Source organism: Balaenoptera ricei, chromosome X (genome assembly GCF_028023285.1).
Source record: "Balaenoptera ricei isolate mBalRic1 chromosome X, mBalRic1.hap2, whole genome shotgun sequence".
In the NCBI taxonomy this organism is placed as follows: domain Eukaryota; kingdom Metazoa; phylum Chordata; class Mammalia; order Artiodactyla; family Balaenopteridae; genus Balaenoptera; species Balaenoptera ricei.
The window spans coordinates 110,574,343-110,594,268 of NC_082660.1; the positions used below are offsets into that span (position 1 = coordinate 110,574,343).

At 37.2% G+C, this 19,926-nt stretch overlaps 2 protein-coding genes and 1 pseudogene across 7 annotated transcripts in view; 2 read left to right on the forward strand and 1 right to left on the reverse strand.

The window, feature by feature from the left end:
- XIAP (X-linked inhibitor of apoptosis) overlaps positions 1 to 19,926 on the forward strand; it is a 48,361-nt gene that overhangs the window by 1,022 nt on the left and 27,413 nt on the right. The window lies entirely within an intron of this gene.
- LOC132357595 (glycine cleavage system H protein, mitochondrial-like) lies at positions 10,951 to 11,706 on the forward strand. The gene has a single exon (XM_059911187.1). The coding sequence runs from the start codon at positions 10,986 to 10,988 to the stop codon at positions 11,502 to 11,504; it is 519 nt and encodes a 172-aa protein (XP_059767170.1). The 5' UTR covers positions 10,951 to 10,985; the 3' UTR covers positions 11,505 to 11,706.
- On the reverse strand, positions 14,349 to 19,332 carry LOC132357183 (partitioning defective 6 homolog beta-like; annotated as a pseudogene).

The window sequence follows — 19,926 nt, forward strand, 5'->3', positions numbered from 1 at the left end:
CATAATACCCTTGTTTTCTAATCGGGAGGAGGGGGAGTGGTTATTGCTGACACTAAGCAACAGCCCTCTCCACCTCCAAAAAAAGAAAAACGTCAATGAAAACTTTATAAAAACGCATCAGATTTTAATAATCTACTACTTTGCTTTCAAATATAACTACGTCACTACTTATGTCACAAATGTACTACCTTGATAGTTAATGACACATAGAAATTTACTCTTGTAAGATTGGAGGTTGCTATTAGTGTTTCTTTCTTCTCTTTTTTTACTTAACATTTGTTATATCCAGTTCAAGAGAACACTGTTACAGACGGCCATTTTAGAATTACAACATTATAGAGTTGGAAGGGATCTTAGTCCAAGCATGATATTTTACAAAAGCAGAAACTAAGGCACAGGAATATTTCATGGCTTGCCTAAGGCTACTCCATTACTTAGACTAGAACCCAGGTTGTCTGGCTTCTTGCTCACTGCTCTTTCTGCACAACTGCTCCACATAGCCTCCAAGCAAGAAAATTAAATGTATTCAGTGCACATTTGTGAAGCATGTACAACTTTGTGCCATACAACTGTTCTACCTTCTTTCAATATATTTAACATGCTTATGAAGCCAGAAGAAAGTGGCAGTAGTTTAGGTTAAAAAGATTTATATGTGCACACACATCTACTTGTATATGCTCAGATAACTTCTTGAAGGATGCACAAGAAAAATGTTAACAGTGGTTACTTATGGAGGGTGGAGGGGCGTGGGAAGCTTTTTACTTTGCACCTCAAATGTGACCTAATGTACTGTTTGAATTTCTTACCATAAACAAGTATTGATTTTATAACTAAAAACAAGTTTTAAAGTTTGCACACATATGTATATCAGTATAAGCAAGTATCAATGGTATGTGTATATATATTTATATACATATATGTATTTATGTATCAGTGATTTGTATTGTAAAATCCAGAGTGGTTCATGTCAGCCCAACTGGCAAAGCAGGCCTGATTATTGGATGCTCATATTTCCTCTTTGGTTTGCTCCTATTGCCCCGAATGTGAGAAGGTAACAATATTATATTAGTCTTTATATATTTTTAGAAAATGTGCTAAGCTTTTAATTATTGAATTATGTAGCAAATTATAACATTCAGGATATCGAATTTGGCACAATGAAAAAATTCTGAACGTAGAATCTTTGTGGGTAGGAATCATTAAAAAAAAATTTAAGACTGTAAAGTTCCCTGGTGATTAGTAGTTCAGCTCTTTTGTTTTTATGAACAGGTTAAGACACAAAAAGTGAATTGCCCAAGGTTATATATCTGATTATTAACAGAGCTTGTACTAGAGTCTAGGTCCTAGTCCGGTGCCCATTGTACTACACCTGTAATTTTATTGCTTTCTGGTGCATTCGATGACTCCAACGAGGGGGACAAAGTAATGCTGACTGAAGGTTAGTTAGGCCCATTTCAATAGATAAGAATTATTGTAATTAATGTCTCAGTTAACTTGTATAGTGCTTGAAATATTTTAGTAATGTAAATGTTCCCCTTATATTTGGTTGTAAACATTAACTTGTTTAGTAAATCATTTGTTTATATTATAAATGCTTAGAGACTCCAAATATGAACTAATGATATTTCACTGTTTTTGTTTGGTCTCATATTTAAGCCTGGTAGCTGGTGCTTACAGGAAAAAAAAAGTGCTATGATTTATTTAAAAAATAAGAAACAACTTACTGAGCACCTACTATATCTGCCAGGTATTGTACTATGTGGTAGAATTCAAAAGATGAATATGGCAAAATAGATGCCCTTGTTTTTTTGAGGATGGGAGATTATCATGAGCTGTCAATTCTCAAGGTTTGTCTCTGTGGTCTAATCTGGTAATAGTATTACATATTACAGAATGTAATCTGTAGCACTGTTTAAGGTCATTGTGTGAGTAGATTTGAGGAGATAAAAACAGTAGTGGTAACATAAGTTGACATTGAATTGAACAAATATTATTTTCATGTCTTAGAGGTCATGTGGTACAGTGGAAAGAACACTAGATTGAAAGCCTGAGTTCTTGTGTTGGCTTTGTTTCCAATTAGCTGTGGGATTGTGAGCAAATCACTCAACCTCGTTGCCTCCATGTTTCTTTTTTCTTTCTCATAAATTTTTAAGTATATTTATTCCACTTAATTCAAAACATGAAAAGAGCATTTGGAATATTATATATTATAAAAGAAATGTATCTACCATAAGAATTTGAGGCCAAACTTAAGAGTTATATGTTTTATCTACTTTGTGTATACTTAATAGATTGTCCTTTGTGTGATAAAAGCATATTTATGTCCATTTTGTAGGACTTGGTGTGGACTTTTATTATTTTTAATTATGGTACAGTTGTAGCTCTGCTATTTAATACATTTTGAGATTTGATTTGGTGTGATTGGTACCCAGTCTTTGTTATGGATACATGTGATTCACTATTATGATCTGCTTCTATAATGTATTCTCAAGGATATGGGATTTGGTGAAAAGTGAGGTTTACCTGCATAGACTATGAGTAGCTTGAACTCAGATGGTCAGACAGAAGTTGAACTGAGTAAGTTAAGGCTGATTTCCTAAACTGGGCAAAGGTGGTGCCGCTGTGTATTCCCTGGCATATCTATAAATACTTATATATGGTTTGAACTTTTATGCTTATTCCTGTAATAATTTTGTTGACCTCAAAACACAGGCTTCTCAGCATATATTGCTATGTGATATACCTTTGTATGGCTCCACCTAATTTTTTAAGCCTTGAAAGGGTACAGAGCCTAACATTTTCTACCTCACTGGACTACCCTTTCTGCCAGTAATCCTTATAGTAATTTCCTGTACTTATATTGGTCATAATCACTGGGTTTGCTTTTTTTACTGTCATTTACAGGCCACATGATCTTTGATGAGTAACAACCAGTCAGAAAACCAGTTTCCTCATATTTCAAAAGGCGGTATGATGTGCTGTATAGGTTAAGTTAGCTACCATATATGAAAAAATTCTAAATCGTGAAGCACATTACATATTTTAGTTATTATCAGAGGTAACATGGTAAAAGAGGATGGGCTGTGGAATCACACAAGCTGATGTTTAAATTTTGACCTTGTTAAAACAAATAGGATTAGAAACTTAGTTTCAATTCAGCATGTTTTAGTAGATTAGAAAAAATACATGTAGCTAAAATGATGGGGTGAAAGGAAATGAAAATTAGTTTATAGATAGTGTTTAGAACACGTGAGCATTCATTAAGTATGTTGTACTGTTTTAATTTGCCTTATAGTCACTTGTGGCAGTTTCCTTTACTTTGTTGTCATTTTTAAACTCAAGCCCAATGGAAGACAAACCTACTAAATGTTTGCTTATAGACAACAGAGTCTTTTAGATAGGACAAAATATTTTTACTGGGGAAAAAGAAAAGATGTTACTTTTATCAAGCACTTGTTTCAGCACTTGCTTGAGATCCCAACATGATCATGGAAGAGAATACTTAATTCTGAGAAAGATCTACGGTAGGTAGCACCCATTCACCAAATCATCCATCAAAAGAACTTCAGAATAGCACTTGTGGAACCATCTGATTTTTTTCAGTACTGCATCCTAATCACTCTGTCAGAATAAGTTACCTGGATGAGTATCAAACAGAATAAGTTCCAGATTCTATGGCCTTAGTCAATTCATTTAACTTCCTTATGCTTTAGTTTCCTTATCTTAAAATGAAAGAGTGATTTCTATTATCCTGTTCATTACAAATATAAGTAAATTATGTTGAACAAGTTTTGCTTGTGGATGTCTACAAAATATAATGATTTTACTTTTCAGTGTACTTGATTCTGAGCTGCCCTTTTGTAAAAATTATTTTAGGGAAATTTTTTTTGACCAAGGATCAGGGGAGACTCCTTGCTTACCAGTCCCCCAAATTAATTTATTATTATTATTATTATATAAATTTATTTATTTATTTTTGGCTGTGTTGGGTCTTCATTGCTATGCGCGGGCTTTCTCTAGTTGTGGCTAGAGGGGGGCTACTCCTCATTGTGGTGTGCGAGCTTCTCACTGTGGTGGCTTCTCTTGTTGCGGAGCACAGGCTCTAGGCACATGGGCTTCAGTAGTTGTGGCATGCGGGCTCTAGAGCACAGGCTCAGTAGTTGTGGTGCACGGGCTTAGTTGCTCCACAGCATGTGGGATCTTCCTGGAGCAGGGATCGAACCCATGTCACCTGCATTGGCAGGTGGATTCTTAACTACTGCACCACCAGGGAAGTCCAGTTTATTATTTTTTAAGGCATTGAGTGAACAAGTTTAGAACTCCAGCGATAGACATCGCTCTGAACATTTTTCAATGAAATCTTTTATTTTCAACTCAAGTTAACAATAAGTAGCAGTCAGGTATTATTATTACCTGTGTTTCTCAGCCCTCTCTGCTAATGATTTACTGCCACCCAGGCAGTGAACCAGAAGACATGTGTTCATGGCCAACCACTGTGGACATGACCTGGTTACTGCTTTTACCTCTGGGAGTTGACCTGTATTTTTTTTTTTTAACCTGACGTTTGACAGTAATATTACAAAGTATCAAGTTGGCAGAAATTCTCAGGATAGGCAAAAAGATAAGGACCTAAGAGTATATTCTTCCCTCTCCTTGTAATAAGTTATAAAAATTATCTTCTGTGAAGGAAGAGCCAAAACCTTGCAATAGCAGGCCCCGCTATTGATAGCTTACTGGGCCAGTTTATTCACAGATGAAGGAAGCATTGTCACATGGCAAATAGCCAAATAACACCCCCAGCCTGCTGGGCAGAATTATATAAGGCACCTTGACTAATCAAGAGTCCAACTGCTTTTTTCTTTTGATTAGAATCTAATATATTTGCTGGATAAAATTTAGAAAATTAAGAAAACCACAAAGAAGAAAATAAAAACCAGTAATCCCAGTGCACAGAGATAATAACCACAGTAGAATTTTGATGTGTAATTTAGCCTAAGTCTTTCTATATTGGTATTTTTTATAATTGGGATCATACTGAACAGTACTGGTTTATAACCAGCTCATTTCACCTAATACAACATCATGAACACATATCTGTGTTCTTTAGTGTTCTTTTACAACCTGTAGTATACACATTACCAAAGTGTTCTCTTTTGTTAGAATTGAGTTTTTTTGTTTTTATAAATAGCACTGTATTGAACATCCTTATATATACTGATCATTTCCTTAGCGTTAATGCTTAGTACTAGAATGGCTGGTTCAGAAACTAATATATTTTAAGACTTTTAGAATATATTGTCAGATTGCTTTCTAGAAAAGGTGTACCAGTTTTTAGTTCCACCAGCAAGAGTGCCTATTGTCCCATACTTTCACTGCTGGATTTTTACTGTTGGTAGTGATGGCAATCTCTGCCAAACAGGACAAAAATGGTATCTTTTAAAGTGTTTATTTCTTTGATTACTAATGATATTTAACATTTTTGCATACGTTTGTTGGCCATTAGTATTTGCCATTTATAAATTTGTCTATTTTCTATAGAGATGTTCATCGTAGATTAATAAGTGCTTTCAAGCTTTTTCTTAAGACTGTTCTTAGTCAAAAACAAGATAGATTTAAAATAGCTGGTGATAGGATACACTCCTGTTTGAGACCACTTAATATTGCTGTTAAAAGCAAATAAACAGAAGGATATTCACTCCAACATTCTTTATAATAGCAAAAAATTGTTAGCTTTATAAATGTCCAGCAATGAAGGTGCATAACTGTATATATATAGAATATGTTAACATTTGAGGGTTTTTTTTAATTTGTTTTATTTTTCGCTGCATTGGGTCTTCGTTGCTGCACACGGGCTTTCTCTAGTTGCAGCGAGCGGGTGGCTTCTCTTGTTGCGGAGCACGGACTCTAGGCGCACAGGCTTCAGTAGTTGTGGCTCGCAGGCTCTACAGCGCAGGCTCAGTAGTTGTGGCGCACGGGCTTAGTTGCTCCGCGGCATGTGGGATCTTCTTGGACCAGGGCTAGAACCCATGTCCCCTGCATTGGCAGGCTTATTCTTGAAGGCCAGGTTTTTTTTTTTTTTAATTTATAGCTGTGTTGGGTCTTCGTTTCTGTGCGAGGGCTTTTCTCTAGTTGCGGCAAGTGGGGGCCACTCTTCATCGCGGTGCGCGAGCCTCTCACTATCGCGGCCTCTGTTGTTGCAGAGCACAGGCTCCAAACGCGCAGGCTCAGTAATTGTGGCTCACGGGCCCAGTTGCTCCGCGGCATGTGGGATCTTCCCAGACCAGGGCTCGAACCCGTGTCCCCTGCATTGGCAGGCAGATTCTCAACCACTGCGCCACCAGGGAAGCCCGGCAGGCTTATTCTTAACCACTGTGCCACCAGGGAAGTCCGACATTTGTGTTTTTTAAAACCTATCTCTGGAGGAATGCAGAAGAAACTGGTAAGAGTGACTGCTTCTAGGAAGGGAACCAGAGGTATAAGGTATAAGGGGTGGAATGGATGCAGCTTTTGTACCTCTTGAATTATTTGGTCATGTGTGTATTTTCTCTTTTTAAAAATATACATCTAAAATTAATGTTCAGCAATATGGAATTGGTGAGGTTATGATAAATACATTCATACAGTCAGGTACTAGTCATCCATTTAAAATAATGTTCTAATCTAGATAAAAATTGATGTGGAGAGATGCTTATGATATATTATTAAATAGAAAAAAGCAAATTATAAAAATACCATATACTATAAATCCCCTTTAGAAATATTTATAACGTGCATGTGTTACATGCACACAGAAAAGGTTCTTAAAGGATAAACATATTAAAGTATTCACAGCCTGGATAGTAGGATTCTTTTTTCCCCTCTCTTTTAAAAAGGAAAACAGTTGTTTGTATTAAATATTGGGTTGATATCCATCATGAGATTTTGTTTTTCTGCCTGTTCTGATTTTAGCAAAGGTTTTAATCTAGACTCTGAATAGGCATAAATAGTATTAATCTGTGTTATGGATCTACAGTTTGGGTTATATAGATGGTTTGTTTTTGAATCAAAGACTTGATTAACGAGCACTATAAATTGTCTTTAAGTTCTGAACAGTTTTCAGTAAAATGGAGGAGGGGATACTAGTGATCTTTAGCCTTTTTATTTTCTTGAGTGAATTCTTGAGCCCAAACCCGTGTATTCTTCATGCAAAACATTCTTTTGGGGAACACATTCCTGCAATTTGTTGAAAAAGATGAGAGTAAAAAAAAAAAACAAAGAAAAAGATGAGGGAATACCTTACTGTGGGTCCATTCTGAGAGAAGAACTGTACCTGTGGAGTTAATTATTATAAATAATTTGGCAAACATTGGAGGTCTGGGCTCAAATTTAAGTGTTACTATGACTTTCTAAATTAAGTATAGAACATGTAATTGATACTCCCTTTGTGGATTATCAGTATGGCCTTTCAGGTGTTTACAGAAGTAGGCTTCGTGATCAAGCATATATTGTAGGCAGCAGTATTAATAAGTTGATGTTATTGACTGAGCTTATGGGCTAAGTGCTCATTAATGCCATTCAGTTATTTGAATGGCTCTAGTGCTTAATTTTAGGGAGAGAACTTTTGATTTGACTGAATGTAATTAACCTCAAAAATGTTTTATTGACCATTTAACTTAAAGTTAAATGAAAATATGCCTCATAGTTTGAAGAACCTAGTAGTATAAATCAACGATTTGGCTAAAAGTTGAATTTTTAATTTTATTTATTTATTTATTTTGGCTGCATTGTGTCTTTGTTGCTGTGCGTGGGCTTCTTATTGCGGTGGCTTCTCTTGTTGTGGAGCACAGGCTCTAGGCGCACGTGCTTCAGTAGTTGTGGCTCACGGGCTCTAGAACTCAGGCTCAGGAGTTGTGGCACACGGGCTTAGTTGCTCCGCGGCATGTGGGATCTTCCCGGACCAGGGATCGAACCCGTGTCCCCTGCATTGGCAGGCGGATTCTTAACCACTGCACCACCAGGGAAGTCCTAAAAGTTGAATTTTTATGTAAATGTATCATAGTATAAAAGCTGAATTTTAAAAATCATATATATACACATATATATGTATATATATATATATACCCTTTTTGTTTAGGGCATGTCATTTTTAAAATACAGCTTTTTTATACTATGTCACATTTTTACGTAGATACATTTCTTAGATACTACAGCTTTGTAAATCAAAATGCTATTTCTAAGCAGGGAACTAACACTTTAAGATCATTAAAAGAGGGATTGAGGGACTTCCCTGGTGGTCCAATGGTAAAGAATCTGCCCTCCAATGCATGGGACGCGGGTTTGATCCCTAGTCAGGGAACTAAGATCCCACTTGCCACGGGGCAACTAAGCCCACCACGCCACAACTACTGAGCTTGCACACCTCAACTAGAGAGCCTGCGTGCCGCAAACTACAGAGCCCATGCGCTCTGGAACCCCCACGCTACAACTACAGAGCCCACGCGCCCTGGAGCCTGTGCACCATAACTAGAGAAAAGAAAACCCGCACGCCACAACTAGAGAAAGACATGCACCTCAACAAAGAGCCCGTGCGCCGCAATGAAAGATCCCACATGCCACAACTAAGACCCAACACAGCCAAAAATAAATCTAAAAAATAATAATCTTAAAAAAAAAAAAAGGGATTGACCTCCACTGGGTTAAGGAGAATGTTGCTTGTTTGACAAGATCTCTATGCTGGATCCTCTATAGGGGAAAAAAGCAACTGATGAGAAAAATCTTACAATATTTCTACGTATAATGAGCAAAGAGAGAATGTTAAGATAAATTTTAAATTATGATGGTGTTTTGGGTTAGCACATATAAGATTTTTATGATGTTACTATGAAAAGTTTTACAAATCTTATATTTTTGAAATGTGATTTTAGTATAGGTTTTTATCACTGAGTTGTACTGTTTGCTTGGTATGCATATATTTCCTAGTTCGGTCACATTTCCTAGGCACAATGGCACATTACCAATTTTTAGTCCTCACAGTGATCTAAAGAGTCCAGTAGAGGTGGTGGGTGGGATGTGGGATAGTGACAGCAGTGACCTAATAGAGGTGCTCCAACATTCATTCTTTTGCCCAACGTTGATGAAGCACTACTGTGTGTCACACATTGCTTTAGGCATTGGGAATACAAATGTGATAAGACAGAGCCCTTGCTATAAAGGACCTTCCTTCAAACAACGTACATATAGGTATACCTACAAACATACACACATGCAGAAATTATTCAGTCTTGTTCTAGTACAACTTGGCTCCTCAGCTATTTTTCTTCCTTTCTTCCTTTTTCTTTCTTTCTCTCTCTCTCTTTCTGTCTTTTTCTTTTTCTTTCTTTCTTTCTGTCTTTTTCTTTCTTTCTTTCTTTCTCTCTTTCTTTCTCTCTTTCTTTCTCTCTTTCTTTCTTTTACCCTCTCTCTCTCTCTTTCCGCACTGCGCAGCATGCGGGATCTTAGTTCCCCAACCAGGGATTGAACCCGTGCCCCCTGCAGTGGAAGCATGGAGTCTTAACCACTGGACCACCAGGGAAGCCCCCTCAGCAGATTATTTAGAGGATATAGTGAGGGCACAAAGAGTAGTCATTCTACTAGGGTTCTGAATGGAGGAATCAGGAAAGATGTCATAGATGAGATTCTAAAAACATGTTTTCTGAGTTTTTAACAGATGCCCTTATTTAATTACATAATGTGTTTCAGTTAGCATGGTAGTACTGCAGTGGGAGCTAATAGGGTTATATTGTTTGCTTAATTTTTGTCATATTTTTAACATCATTGTATTGGGTTGGCCAAAAAGTTCTTTCAGGTTTTTCTGTATGCTCTTACGGAAAAACCCAAATGAACTTTTTGGCCAACCCAATATTAGTTTCTTAGGGCTGCCATAATAAAGTACCACAAACTGAGTGACTTAAAACAACAGAAATTCAGGGACTTCCCTGGTGGTCCAGTGGTTAAAACCACGCTTCCACTGCAGGAGGCCCGGGTTTGATGCCTGGTCAGGGAACTAAGATCCCACATGCCGCGTGGCACAGCCAAAAAAAGAAAAAGATAAATTAATTTTCTCACAGTTCTGGTAGCTAGACATCCAAAATCAAGGTGTTGGCAGGGCCATGCTGTCTCTGAAGGTGCTGGGGAGAACCTGTTCCATGGCTTTCTCTTAGCTTCTGGTGTTGCCATTGATCCTTGGTGTTCCTTGGTTCGTCAATACATCATCACTCCAGTCTCTGCCTCTATCTTCACATGGCCATCTTCCCTGTGTTTCTTCTCCTTTTCCTACAAGAATATCAGTCATATTGGATGAGGGCATCCTAATGACCTTGTCTGAACTTGATTATATCTGCAAGGACCGTATATCCAAATAAGGTCACATTCCTAACCAGTGGTTAGGACTTCAACATAGTTTTGAAGGGGCACAATTCAACCCATAACAATCATTTAATTCCCTTTTAATGTGCCACGTCAATATAGTTACTTAAGAAATGCTTTTTCATGATGAGAGATTAGCAAAGCCCTTGGTTGCAGGGACGATAAGTATTTTTAGTTCATTAAATGAGTCTACAGTGACTGAATGAATTTCTTCCAGAGACCATAAGGGTGAAACACAGACAGGTTGTAGAGATCTATGAGCTCAATAGAAAAAGACTAAAGGTTTTGCTGCTTATTTGTTAAGAACAGTGATTTGTTATTCAGGTGCTTCTTTGTCTTAAAAAGATATAATAAGTATTTGTAATTGTTAACTTTCAGTCATCAGAGATAGTTCCCTAGTATACCATCTTAAATAATTAAATTTATATTAATCTTCAAAATTACTTTCTTCAGTGTCTTGTACACATATAAAACTGCCTGCTTATTTTGTTCTAAGATGCTGTGATAACTGAAACTTATGATATTATGGGATAGATTGTTTTTTTAAATTACTTACACTGGGCTCTAGATGCTGCGCGGAGACCCTTTGCACCCCTGCGAACATGGCGCTGCGAGTGGCGCGCAGCGTGCGGGCCGCGATCTGCAGCCTGTGCGCCATCTCTGCGCCCAACGCGCCTTGCCCGCTGCGGCCCTGGGGACTGCGGGCGGGCGCCGTCCGGGCGCTGCGCACCGGCCCCGCTCTGCTGTCGGGTCGTAAATTCACAGACAAACATGAATGGGTAACAACAGAAAACGGTGTTGGAACAGTGGGAATCAGCAATTTTGCACAGGAAGCTTTGGGAGATGTTGTTTACTGTAGTCTGCCTGAAGTTGGGACAAAATTGAACAAACAGGAATTTGGTGCTTTGGAAAGTGTGAAAGCTGCTAGTGAACTCTATTCTCCTCTATCAGGAGAAGTAACTAAAATTAATGAAGCTCTAGCAGAAAATCCAGGACTTGTCAACAAATCTTGTTATGAAGATGGTTGGCTGATCAAGATGACACTCACTAACCCTTCAGAACTAGATGAACTAATGAGTGAAGAAGCATATGAGAAATACATAAAATCTATTGAGGAGTGAAAATGGAACCCCTAAATAAACTAGTTTGAAACAACTTAATCTAGCATAGTTGTCTTAAATTAGTGGTGGATAGATTTTTAAAAAGCAACTTTTAGCAAAAGAAACTACTTGAAACAATGTTGCCTGAAGAAAATACCCCTTAACTTCCTAATGATTTCAGATAAACACTATGCATCTTTTTCACAACACCCTGTGATTTTTAGGCTAGTGTCCAGTTATAATACTCAGAATTCCTGAAATTATCTGTGGTAAAACTAGTTATAAAAATTATGTAATTCAAGGATAACATTGTTATCTTAACCTTATATAATATTGTAACTTGCTTACAGCCATCCCTGGATTTGGGTCAAAATACTCAATGAACTTGCCACTGGAAATAAATGACAGTGGAGAAAAGTTTGTTAGTTGTATAGCGTCCAGTGAAGAACATTACTATCTTAATTTTGCAATATACTATGTTTGCTGGTGCTATTTTTATACAGTGAAGCAACAGCCTTGCAGGAAAATAAGAAACAGTTTAATAATAAAATATTCAACTTCTTAAAAAAAATTACTTACACTGTAATAATTGACTACCAAATAGTAGTCACTTTAAGAAATTACTGTTAATTTTCATTTCAAGTAAGATTTTTATTAGAAAGCTTAATACTTAAATACATTTCTGAGTAGTGTTCTGATATTAAATCTCACAAAAATGTTTCCCTGCATGGGATTTTTTTTTTCTATTGCTTTAACATTAGAGGTTTTTTTTTTCAATTAATCAAGAATTTATTTCTTCATATTTTTTTAACCATTTAGAGAAGCTATTCTTTAAAAGGGAATCATTTGATCCTTCATTGTTTTAATAGCACACAACTGTTACAAAGGCATCCATACTAGCCCTATTATAAGATGAATTAATAATTTTGGGGGGAATTATCTATAAACCACAGGGAACTTCATAATATTCTTAATTTCTATGTACATGCATACTGTAGTGCTTATGCACATTGTACAATGATAAATACCAAAGAAATCAGGTAAAGAATGAAAGTTCGCAGCCTCACACTTACTTGTTCTAAGTGGATGTGTGGGAAATAAATAGCCTAATGAAAATAATATAGATAAACTTTACTTGTCAGTGGTAAATACCACAGCTTTCTCTTAAAGTGTAGGCAGTGTTCCCAGAATAATCCCACTGAAGAAAATCCAAAATCTTTGCACAAAAAAGTGCACAGGCTTGTCCTGTGTGTAAAAACCTTTTAATCTAAGTGCACTTTATATCCAGAACAATTTGCACTACTTGAATACAGATCTTCCTCAACTTACAATGAGGTTACATCCCAATAAAACCATCCTAAGTTGAAAGTATCATAAGCTGAAGATTCATTTAATACACCTAACCTACCAAACATCATAGCTTAGCCTAGCCTACTTTAAGTGTGCTCAGAACACTTACATTAGCTTACAGTTGGGCAAAATCATGTAACGCAAAGCCTATTTTATAATGTGTGGAATGTCTCATGTAATTTATCAAATACTGAAAGTGAAAAATGGAATGGTTGTAAGGTACAGAAAATTTATGAGTATATCAGTTATTGACCCTCGTGATCTCCTGGGCTGACTGGTAGCTGTGGCTCGCCGTGCTGCCCAGCATCACTACAGAGTATCAGACTATGCTAGCCCAGGAAAAGATCAGAATTCGAAGTAAGGTTTCTACTGAATGCGTATCACTTTCGCACCGTTATAAACTGGAAAAATCATAAGTCAAACCACTGTAAGTTGGGGACCATATGTACATTAAAAAAGTTCAAAAGCCTACCAACATATATACAGATACACACACCCAAAACAAAAGGAATGCTTTCCAATGAGATTAGGAATGAGGATAAGAATTAAAGGAGAGTGTCTCCTATATTACCAGAGTCAATGAAATTAACTACATTTTAAAACATAAATTATACCTATTTGGAAATATTTTATAAATATAGAATCTATAGGATGGACAAACATCAATGTGAAAAACTGTCACAGAATTTCATAATTTAGGAACATAGCTTCAGTGCTTCATAATGTGGAATGAAACTCCTAAGAACAGCCAATTGGTTTGATTTCTTAGAAGTTAGAAAATAATGCATTTCAGAAAATGATTTGTAACAATTAGCAACAAAAGAACAACATTAAGAAATAAAATACGGGGTACACAAGAACTGAGGTCCTCAGAGTACCAAAAGAGAATCAGACTTCACATTAAAATGTAAAGAATGTGGTTAAAGGAAAAACTTAACTGGAATCTTTGTAACAGGTTAAATATTTAACCACTTCAAACAGAAATAATTTAGTCCTCTCACATAATTCTGAAAATGTACTGTAGCATCTAGTTTTCCATATCAAAAGCATATAATTTGATTAGCAGAGCTCCCTTTGTTTTAGACTTAAAATCAACTCTGATCCACCAAAGTTTGTACTAACAATTACCAAACTACTATTTGAAAAGCATTTAAACAGCTTTATTGAGATATAATTCACATACCATAAAATTAATTTTAAGGAGTACAGTTCAGTGATTTTAGTATATTCAGAGTTGCACAACCACCATTACAATCTAATTTATATTTTCAGTACTCCGAAAAGAAACCCAGTCAGTAACCATTTGCAGTTATTCCCCATTCCCCTCCTCTCCCAGCTGTAAGCAACCACTAATCTATTTTCTGTTTCTATTTATTTTAAGAACATTTTAAACTTACAACATTATTGTTCTCATGCCTATTCCAGGTCATTGGCTCGGAGGTTTAAAAGTTCTTAAACTAGCCAAATTTACAAGTCCTGTGACATCCTCACTCAGAAAACATTCAAACTATGGTTTCATGATGTTATGATTGTTCCGTCTTCTAAGAGTTTTTGATCTGGAACATGTGTTTCAAATTCTATTTGTACCATTTGCTAGGGGTGCTAAACTCATTTAATTAGACGGAATAAAACTATTCTGGATCACTTAACTCACTACACCATATGACCTTGACCAAATCACTAAATAGGAATGGCCTAGGGGATTTCAGTACCTACCTTTATCCACCTCAGGGCTATCATGAGAATTAAAAGAAATGATGTACATGAAGGCTATTTGTAGAGGATATGTTGGAGCTGGAGGCTGGGCATGACCAGGACCTGCAGAGTGAATAGGATGAGCAAGACAGAGATCACGTTCAACAAGAAGATCCTCAGGCATCCGCATCTTTGCAGCTTTCAAAGGAGAACATCCCTGAATGGGAAATTAAAAATATATCTATAGACTGAGCTCTGACCGCCACAGCAACAGTCAGCTCTACCCACCACCAGAGCCTCCCATCAAGCCTCTTAGATAGCCTCAACCACCAGAGGGCAGACAGCAGAAGCAAGAAAAACTACAATCCTGAAGCCTGTGGACCAAAAACCACAGTTACAGAAAGATAGAGAAGATGAAAAGGCAGAGGGCTATGTACCAGATGAAGGAACAAGATAAAACCCCAGAAAAACAACTAAATGAAGTGGAGATAGGCAACCTTCCAGAAAAAGAATTCAGAATAATGATAGTGAAGATGATCCAGGACCTCGGAATAAGAATGGAGGCAAAGATTGAGAAGATGCAAGAAATGATTAACAAAGACCTAGAAGAATTAAAGAACAAACAAACAGAGATGACCAATACAATAACTGAAATGAAAACTACACTAGAAGGAATCAATAGCAGAATAACTGAGGCAGAAGAACGGATAAGTGACCTGGAAGACAGAATGGTGGAATTCACTGCTGCGGAACAGACTAAAGAAAAAAGAATGAAAAGAAATGAAGACAGCCTAAGAGACCTCTGGAACAACATTAAACACAACAACATTCGCATTATAGGGGTCCCAGAAGGAGAAGAGAGAGAGAAAGGACCAGAGAAAATATTTGAAGAGATTATAGTCAAAAACTTCCCTAACATGGGAAAGGAAATAGCCACCCAAGTCCAGGAAGCACAGAGAGTCCCATACAGAATAAACCCAAGGAGAAACACACCGAGATACATAGTAATCAAAGTGGCAAAAATTAAAGACAAAGAAAAATTATTGAAAGCAGCAAGGGAAAAATGACAACATACAAGGGAACTCCCATAAGGTTAACAGCTGATTTCTCAGCAGAAACTCTGCAAGCCAGAAGGGAGTGGCATGATATACTTAAAGTGATGAAAGGGAAGAACCTACAACCAAGATTACTCCACCCAGCAAGGATCTCATTTAGATTTGATGGAGAAATCAAAAGCTTTACAGACAAGCAAAAGCTAAGAGAATTCAGCACCACCAAACCAGCTCTACAACAAATGCTAAAGGAACTTCTCTAAGTGGGAAACACAAGAGAAGAAAAGGACCTACAAAAACAAACCCAAAACAATTAAGAAAATGGTCATAGGAACATACATATCGATAATTACCTTAAACGTGAATGGATTAAATGCCCCAACCAAAAGACATAGACTGGCTGAATGGATACAAAAACAAGACCCATATATATGCTGTCTACAAGAGGCCCACTTTAGACCTAGGGACACATACAGACTGAAAGTGAGGGGATGGAAAAAGATATTCCATGCAAATGGAAATCAAAAGAAAGCTGGAGTAGCTATACTCATATCAGATAAAATAGACTTTAAAATAAAGAATGTTACAAGAGACAAGGAAGGACACTACATAATGATCCAGGGATCAATCCAAGAAGAAGATATAACAATTATAAATATATATGCACCCAACATAGGAGCACCTCAATACATAAGGCAACTGCTAACAGCTATAAAAGAGGAAATCGACAGTAACACAGTAATAGTGGGGGACTTTAACACCTCACTTACACCAATGGACAGATCATCCAAAATGAAAATAAATAAGGAAACAGAAGCTTTAAATGACACAATAGACCAGATAGATTTAATTGATATATATAGGACATTCCATCCAAAAACAGCAGATTACACGTTCTTCTCAAGTGCGCACGGAACATTCTCCAGGATAGATCACATCTTGGGTCACAAATCAAGCCTCAGTAAATTTAAGAAAATTGAAATCATATCAAGCATCTTTTCTGACCACAACGCTATGAGATTAGAAATGAATTACAGGGAAAAAAACGTAAAAAAGACAAACACATGGAGGCTAAACAATACGTTACTAAATAACCAAGAGATCAGTGAAGAAATCAAACAGGAAATAATACCTAGAGACAAATGACAATGAAAACACGACAACCCAAAACCTATGGGATGCAGCAAAAGCAGTTCTAAGAGGGAAGTTTATAGCTATACAAGCCTACCTCAAGAAACAAGAAAAATCTCAAGTAAACAATCTAACCTTACACCTAAAGGAACTAGAGAAAGAAGAACAAACAAAACCCAAAGTTAGCAGAAGGAAAGAAATCATAAAGATCAGAGCAGAAATAAATGAAATAGAAACAAAGAAAACAATAGCAAAGATCAATAAAACTAAAAGTTGGTTCTTTGAGAAGATAAACAAAATTGATAAGCCATTAGCCAGACTCATCAAGAAAAAGAGGGAGAGGACTCAAATCAATAAAATCAGAAATGAAAAAGGAGAAGTTACAACAGACACTGCAGAAATACAAAGCATCCTAAGAGACTACTACAAGCAACTTTATGCCAATAAAATGGACAACCTGGAAGAAATGGACAAATTCTTAGAAAGGTATAACCTTCCAAGACTAAACCAGGAAGAAACAGAAAATATGAACAGACCAATCACAAGTAATGAAATTGAAACTGTGATTAAAAATCTTCCAACAAACAAAAGTCCAGGACCAGATGGCTTCACAGGTGAATTCTATCAAACATTTAGAGAAGAGCTAACACCCATCCTTCTCAAACTCTTCCAAAAAATTGCAGAGGAAGGAACACTCCCAAACTCATTCTATGAGGCCACCATCACCCTGATACCAAAACCAGACAAAGACACTACAAAAAAAGAAAATTACAGACCAATATCACTGATGAATATAGATGCAAAAATCCTCAACAAAATACTAGCAAACAGAATCCAACAACACATTAAAAGGATCATACACCACGATCAAGTGGGATTTATCCCAGGGATGCAAGGATTCTTCAATATACGCAAATCAATCAATGTGATACACCATATTAACAAATTGAAGAATAAAAACCATATGATCATCTCAATAGAAAAAAAATATATATATATCTATATTTTTTACTGAATGTAAAACATGCTTTATTTTCTCCAGCCTTATGAAGATCTGTTAAAATGGATGTTAAATAAATGTCCAAACTCCTTTCTTGAAAAAAAAAAAAAAAAAAAACTATTCTGTCCAGACTCAAAACTGAGTTTGTTCTATTTGGGTTAACCATTCCAGTCTTTTGATAGTAGGAACAGCTTTAGGAATCTAGTGTGGCACACTGCTGTCTTCAGTAATAATGTCATCTTCATCCTTTGGCTCAATGTTTGGTTCAATCTGCTGTGGATAGCCAAGAAAGCTATTATCAGTAGATTGGCTAGAGCTGCCAGAAGTCCTACTGTTCCTAACGTTATTCTCCTGTTTACTTGCCTTCTATTATGGTGAGGTTGTAGCTGTTTGCAGTCATCCTATTACTTGACCAAAGCTCTTCCCTGAAACTTCCATACCATTAACTTCTAACACTTCATCATTAGCAGCCAATATAGTCCTGTGCTGCGAGCCAGACCTCCTGGAATAAGCCAGGATATAAAGATCCCTGGTGGGGGGGGGTGGGTGGGGGGAGGAAGGGACTTCCTTGACGGTCCAGCGGTTAAGACTCTGTGCTTCCAGTGCAGGTTCAATCCCTGGTCGGGGAACTATGATCCCACATGCCACACAGCATGGTCAAAAATTTAAAAAACAAAAATAGCACACACACACACACAAAAGATCCCTGGGACCTTCTCTAAGCCATGTAGTGTCTCCCTTAGAATGAAACCATCCCAGCTATAGAGTCCATAGGGAATGTTCAGTGTTGTGTTTGTAAAGATGAACTAATCCTATGGTGTGTTTCTGGGGTAATGTCAACATCTGTAATAGAAGACACACATCTGAAGTCTTGGTGCATACCAATTACTAGATCTGGCTTTTTTCTGTGGTTGACAGAACATTGGTTAAAACATTTTCCTTCTTCATTAGCATGTCTGTACCAAAGGCACTGTTTGCTTCTTCCTTTTTTTCTGTGTAAAAATCCTAAGCAGCAGGTTGGTTGTTGAAGCAGTTATGTGATAATTATCATCTTTATTTATAGATAGTAAGTATCCCTGGATGTCTGTATAGCCTAATAAAATGTCAACATTAGGTATCTTATGAACATGTTGCAGTAATCCATAAAACTCCTCAAAATGTCCAAGTTTTGCTCTTTCTATCAAAAACTGATGAAATTCTGTGCCAAACCTGCTCTTCTCTAGGATGCCCTGGCAGCCACAGTCATGCTGAGTGCAGGGGCTGCAGCCCAGGAGCCTGCAACTCACCAAACGCACCTGCAGAGGTGGCTTGGGTCTCAATGCTGAGCTCCACAGGGTGGCTGGGGCAGCCTGTCTGTGGTGCAAGTGGAGACACAACTCCATCCTATCTCCCTCTGCTTTGGTGACTGCAGAACCCTGGCGGAGGAGGATGAGGGGGCAACTAGCCCATCCACCTCTTTGCTCTCGGCTGCCTTCCCCATGACCAGGCTCCTGACCCAGGCCAGTGGTGCTAACCGGAGAGACTTTAAGTAAAAATATTATTAAAGACATTTTGGAGAAAAAGGTCACCTTAACTAACATATTTTACCTGTATATTAAAAATTACCTCCAGGTTTGTCCATGAGTATATATTTTCACACAGTTGCAGTCAGATGTACATCCTACTTTATATCCCTTTCACATTTAAAATAACCTTTGTTCTATATATTTGACAACTTTAATAATAAAAACCTGAGGGAAATAGAAACTTTTGTATTGTGTACAAATACCAGGTAAGTGGGTTTTCTGTGTGTTTTTTTCTCCCCTCCAACTCCCCATATTCCCACATTATTGCTAGAGAAGCAGTCAGTCTCCTCTCCTTGGCACATGCCCATGGCTATCTTTACCCAGCTGACTAGGCTAAATAAATACACACACACACACACACACACACACACACACACGTATACTGTGTGTATGTATATGTACAGGTATATGTATGTTTTATTTTTTTCTTTGAAGCTTATTAAGCCTTCATTTTTTTTTAACATTTTAAAAAAATTTATTTTATTTTTGGCTGCATTGGGTCTTCGTTGCTGCGTGCGGGCTTTCTCTAGTTGTGGCGAGGAGGGGCTACTCTTCGTTGCAGTGCATGGGCTTCTCATTGCGGTGGCTTCTCTTGTTGCGGAGCACAGGCTCTAGGTGCGTGGGCTTCGGTAGTTGTGGCTCACAGGCTC

Excerpts from the sequence above, each read along its gene's own strand:
- LOC132357595 (XM_059911187.1), top strand. The coding sequence starts at position 10,986 with ATGGCGCTGCGAGTGGCGCGCAGCGTGCGGGCCGCGATCTGCAGCCTG.